Below are 5,852 nucleotides of genomic sequence, written 5' to 3'. Positions count from 1 at the left end.
TCTCTTTCGCTCTTCTTTCTACCCCAAATGATATGGAAAGACAGTATGTGTTACCAAAGGTAATTTTTAACCACTGATTGGTGGTGATAGAAATAATTTTTGACAGCGGAGTTACGTACTGTTACAAGTAGAAATCCATCCATAGCACGTAACTTAATGTATATCAGTTTATAATTAAATTATCTAAATAACCTTAGGTTTTACTAGAAACAATATAAATTAATTGAAAACATTATAAAAGCTACATCGTACAAAAATGATTCTTAAACTGAGCTACGAAGGCCTATTATTATTGTGAAAAGAAAATCAGTTATCCGATTCACGTTGCAAACTTAGTTTGTAATTCAATTTTGAAAGTAAACAAAATAACCAGAAAAATAATGATGTACGTATCCGCATTTATCGACGCAAACACTCATTGCGGATGTTGGAGTCGTGACTTGACGTAAAAGACACGCTGGATTATTTTACAAGCCCTCCAGAAACAGGCTGTAAGCCGAAAAAGCAGCTCAGCTGTTGTTTTTAAAACATAACTTTGATAATATTCCAGAGTGATTAAGCTAGGCAGATTGATTGTTTTGAAGAAGATTTCTTTTGTTAATAAATGTCACAAAATCATTGAAATATTATTTTATTACCATACCAAAGAAAACAGAAAGCTTTTTTATGTAGTAGATTCAGCGTTTTTTTTTAAGTAGGTACAAAAAATCAGCATCCGCTGATGTTAAGACAAAAAATCAACATCCGCATCAGCATCCGCTGATGTGTATACAACAGGCATTAGCAACAACCTTGGTATGTGTGTAAAGGCAAAGAAAATGTGAGTTCCCAAAAGCTTGAATTTTCGATATTTGTAACATTCTAAAAATATTACACAAGCGAAGTTTTAACTTCGTACTTAAGTCAACGCACACGTTCCTCGATTCTACACAATTTAGAGCTTTCTTTGTCACGTTTAACAACATCCGAAAAGAACTACAAACTAACTTGCAACAAGAAAAGTAATACTGCTCACGTCAAATATGTATTAAAGTATACTATAAATCCTTACATTTAATAAAATTATTAATTGTCGATTTCACCACTCGTAATAAGTTCTTTTATTCGTATGAAATAGAGAAACATATATCGAAGATTTGAGAAATAGTCAAGCAAGGAGTAAAATAGATAATTTAAAATATTAAATATTAAGGAAGACAAGGAGTAGTTCATGGAAATACTTTTAGAGCATCGAATTGTATCTCAAAAAGCATTTTTACGAAACCAAACCCTAGTAACAATAGAGAAGATTCGAAAATAGATCTGTAGGAGAATTAACAGTGATAATTATTAAAATCTAAAGTCTCCAACCTTCGCTGTTTTGTTTCAAATAATTTTTAGGCCTTTTATAAAATTTATCATTTGACAAACAGAAACAAACCTTCATAGGTTCTCAATAACAAAAAGCGACTTTAAACAGGATCAGGCCATAATTTTATTAATCGAAAGCATAACACCTGATTACTTTGAATACTAGGAACTGAAATTCATGGACACTGACTTACATAAGTATGTCTGTCATTGCGATGGCATTGTTACATACTTGCTTTTCGATACATACGGGTACGGCGAAATACCCTAGGATAAAAGTAATTTAACCTGATCTAACGTAACCGGAGTCCCTGCCGTTCAATGGGCCTGGTGGATGGAGGCGAGGAAGGCGGGGTCCACCGACGCCACCTTCGCCGTGAGGAAGGCGTGCATGCAGAACAACAAGCTTTGGAGGATCTGGCATTCTAGTTCCTAAAAGACAACGACTCAATGTCAACAGCGGATTTTCAATACATTTTCATCCTACTTGCTTGCTGTTTTCAATCACACATTTCAATTAAATACATATTTATAAACAAACCTGACGCTCTGTATGCCAAATGGCATAAAGTTTAAACTCCAGCGCTTGAGCTGTGATTCGTACTTGCGCGAATACTTGAATTTTGTAATATTACATTATTGCAGAGGCCGGGAAGTAAGGGAGTGCTGGACGAGTACGAGTTACAAGGACAAGCGCCAGCGAGGCCTTATATTAATACGAGTCAAGCACTCCTCGTTCCCGCCGAGGCATGTATAGAATTTTTCTCAAACCATGCGAGGAAATATTAAAAATGTAAAGAGAGGAAGATGTATAAAAGAAAAAGTAAAAAAATATTAATTAACATTAAAATGTGTACAATACAATTTCTAAAAGAAAATATTATTGTTTTCTAGGCACATTAATAGTAGTCTGTCTATATATACTGTATTTTCGTTATTGCTCTTCTCACCAGCACAAATTTTCACACTCAAAGTACAAAAAAGACGACAAAACAAAAGAATACCAAAACACTTTAGTTTGAATGTCACCGCCATTTTCTTTTTTTTTAAGTAAGCGGTACGGGTAGTTATTTTTAATTCTCGCAGTTATGAACACTGGGCAGTTGGCTGTATGAGTTTCTCTTTTGCCTGTTTACATTATCATTAATCCTTTATTTTTTCCCATCCTGATTATTATTCGTAGGTAGATTTAAAGTAGGTAGGTTTATAGAAGAGGACTGCAATGGATTTTCATATATACTTCGCCGGGCTTGGCCGGAAAGAAGTCGCATGGTTCTTAAATTACAAAGTTTCCGTGTTCATTTTTTGAAAGTAATGCAAACATTTCCGAGCATGTTTGAGAAAACGATGTTAACAAGCGTATTTTTAGGGATTTGTCACCATTGTAATAAAGTAGTATTCCGTAGTATTTTTACGTAATATGCCAAGTTAACATCGATTGCTTCTACTCACTTTGGTTTCTATCACTTTTGTTTCGGAATCTTGAAAGTGCAGCTTTAGTTTTGACTTTCCATCGTCGCTTGAGCCTCTAAGTTGAGAAAATCTGAAAACACACAGCTTAATTATCGCCATGAAACTTTTCATAACGACCCATTTGCTTTATTTAAGTTAAAAGAGTATCTGTTCTTACGTCGCTGAGTAGGGCTACCACGACAGGGCGCGATTTGCACGAGAGCAACAAAGAAGCGCGACATATTGCCATTTTTTGTGCGAGAGTTTAATCTTGCGCTTTTTATGTTGCTCTATTTTAAGTTGCGTCCTGTCGCGCTAGTTCTACTGTTCTCGAGACACTCAAGGTCATCTATATTAATAAATTACAATCATCATTATCTCGGATGACAACACCTAAACTGACCAAGACTGCATGATATCAATTATACTCCGTGCAACCATTTATTTAACTTTTAACAGCTCGAACTCGAATCAATTAGTGATGTCCTAATGCGTTTCCGATTCGATTTTTTTATAACAATCGATTTTATTTATGAAGAAGTTTAAATCGTGAATGTGAGCAGGTTCAAAAAAGAAGATATTGTCTGATTGGGATCATGATGTTGCGTTTGACAATTTGTGTATTCAAGAATTAATAATTAATGTTAATGAGGATTCAAGTGATGATTCCCGTTCATATGGAGAAGAATCCGACGATTCATTATGATAAACAACAAGAGTTTATTATTATTATTATAATTTATTAAACAGGTATCAAAATTTATCAACTTGAATAATCTTCTTTAATTTTGGCTCGATAAATATTAGAGCTAAATAGCACGTCGCTTCACTAAAATTAAAAAATAAAAGAGTCCAGGAAGTTTTTATACATATTTTTGTCTATGGTTGCTTAATAACGGTTTTGAGCCGCGGGTCAAGTGCTGAATGATGTGTAATGGTTGATGTGCACTCATATGACATTTATTAAGATAGTTGACTTGAGCACGATCTTAATAGACACTAGATTTGAGATAGATTTATAAGTAAGGACTTCAGTATTTTCAATTTTAAGTTGACGGGGTTTCCCATACAACAAAATATAAGAATACAAAGAGGCTTATGTGTTTGCAGTTACCGATATGCCCAAACGGGCGGCGCGCCGGGCGTGCCCTCGCTCAGGCTGAAGCCCGCCGCCCAGTCCAGCGTGAGCCCTGCTGCTCGTCCGGAGTGTACCACCGTGAAGGTCTTCTTCTGCAATAGTTATAATAATTACATTCCATCACTCATAGCAACAAAACCACTACAAATTGTCCGAATAAACTTTCTGGCTACTCTCACTATTCAAAATGTTTGTCTACGTTCGGACATCTTTGTAATACCCTATATTAACAGAACCTACTTTTGTAAATATATTGTAAATAATGTTATAAATCAGATAAATAAATAACATTAAAAAAATACAGACTTCATTGTTAATTTAATAGAAAAATATAGTCTAAATAATAGGTTCGTATGCTTTGTAAATGTGACAACCTTGTTTTTTTTTTTTTGTGAATCTTTATTGGTGCCAATTAGAGTTTTAGTATTTATTTGGTACATTACCGTAAATAAATTAAGGCCGACTTACCGTGGTTAATTGGCCACTTTTAAAATGATGAAATGATGTAAATTCCATTTTAAATTTAGTAACATTTATTTTTAAATCTAACAGGTTCCATAACAATTAGCAGTACTTTGCAAATTTATAAATGTAAACATGATGAAAGAACCTAATTTTAAACGATCAAATTTCAAGTCGACGAATGGGAACGAAATCCCATGGTACGCTGGATCGAGTCCTGTCGGTTCCATGCGATTGATCCGTCTAGCTTTCTCGGCTTGTTAAATATTGGAAATGTGAACAAGTCACCTTATAAGAGCCTTGTAAGCGAATATTTTATTCATTCTTCATTGGGTAGTTTACGTATAAAATAAAATTAATTTGAAAAATGTAGTCGACATCGATGCAGTAAAAACCAAACATAGTTAATGTGCTACAAAATGTTTATTATAATAACCTATCAATTATCGGCGAATAAGTAACCAATGTACGTCTCGAATTATCTTCACGGAGGTATTTAGTTGAAATCCTTTACGGTCTAATTATGTCTAACTCCGATCGTCTGCCACGGCTTGATACGAGCATTGGGGTTCCAGTTAGGGATAATAACGTCACGATGAGTGGGTTTCTTGAGCACCTGCTGCAAGGTGACGTCTCGTATCTTCCTGTCGCTAAAAGTACCTCGGCTACTTTCACGGTCACCAGAAGTTGGACCGAACGGGTTGTACGGGCTAGGCTGGGGCGGCCAGCTTGAATCACGATTTGAGAAATGTACATTTCTGGCGTTGCGACGGTTGTACCCCGGGTGTGTAGGCCCAGTGTTACGGCTACTACTCGAAGTCCTGTGACTGCCTCCTCCTCGCTTGGCACTGGGTGAATCCACGCTGCGGGCATATCGCTGGTTTTGGTCCAGATGAATGTCGTCTATAACAGGTGGCAAGTATGGATGGTCTCCAGTCGCTGGAGCTCGTTGTACATCATTTCCGTTGTATAACCACAACGGTTCGCCATTTGTTTCTCGAACGGTCCTTATGACAGGCCTCTGAGTCCTCGGGGGTCGGTATGTAGGAAGAATATAACGCTGACAAGAAGCTTCTACGATAAGTACAGCTCCCAATAACAAGATTAGCTTTGCCATAGTTGCGTATTCTCACTTCAAAAATCGAATGACGATTTTGAGTCGATTGTTGTCATATTTATACCAGAGTTTAAGGAAAAGTGCCCAGGTACTTCACCGAGGTAAAGAACCTGCGAGTAAACAAGCTTTTGTTTTGCTTTGCATTATATTTTATGCAGATGACGAATGGAAAGTCGGTTAGCGATAAACTCTCGTTATCTCGCTGAAGTAATTCCCCGCTAACCCATTTTGTTATTTATTCTAAGAACGACTTTATGTTTATTATTATTTGCAGCAATGGAAGTAATAAAACTATAGAGTTTTATTAAGCCTAAAATTGGCAAGGAGGTTTTT

At 36.0% G+C, this 5,852-nt stretch overlaps 2 protein-coding genes across 2 annotated transcripts in view; both read right to left on the bottom strand.

Moving 5' to 3' along the window:
* Positions 1-1,134: 1,134 nt before the first annotated feature.
* The window catches only part of LOC113228735 (gamma-2-syntrophin), a 27,926-nt gene continuing 23,208 nt past the window's right edge, over positions 1,135-5,852 (bottom strand). Inside the window, exons 11-13 of the mRNA XM_026462098.1 lie at positions 3,917-4,032; positions 2,803-2,893; positions 1,135-1,782 (exon numbers count right to left, since the gene is read on the bottom strand). Coding sequence (XP_026317883.1) covers positions 1,669-1,782; positions 2,803-2,893; positions 3,917-4,032 — 321 coding nt within the window. The 3' untranslated portion in view covers positions 1,135-1,668. The remainder of the gene's footprint in view (positions 1,783-2,802; positions 2,894-3,916; positions 4,033-5,852) is intronic.
* On the bottom strand, positions 4,917-5,534 carry LOC113228723 (lebocin-1/2-like). Its single transcript, XM_026462082.1, has one exon. The coding sequence runs from the start codon at positions 5,517-5,519 to the stop codon at positions 4,920-4,922; it is 600 nt and encodes a 199-aa protein (XP_026317867.1). The 5' UTR covers positions 5,520-5,534; the 3' UTR covers positions 4,917-4,919.

Source organism: Hyposmocoma kahamanoa, unplaced genomic scaffold (genome assembly GCF_003589595.1).
Source record: "Hyposmocoma kahamanoa isolate Upper Pololo Valley unplaced genomic scaffold, ASM358959v1 239, whole genome shotgun sequence".
NCBI classification, from domain to species: domain Eukaryota; kingdom Metazoa; phylum Arthropoda; class Insecta; order Lepidoptera; family Cosmopterigidae; genus Hyposmocoma; species Hyposmocoma kahamanoa.
This window is presented reverse-complemented; position numbering and strand designations above follow the sequence as displayed.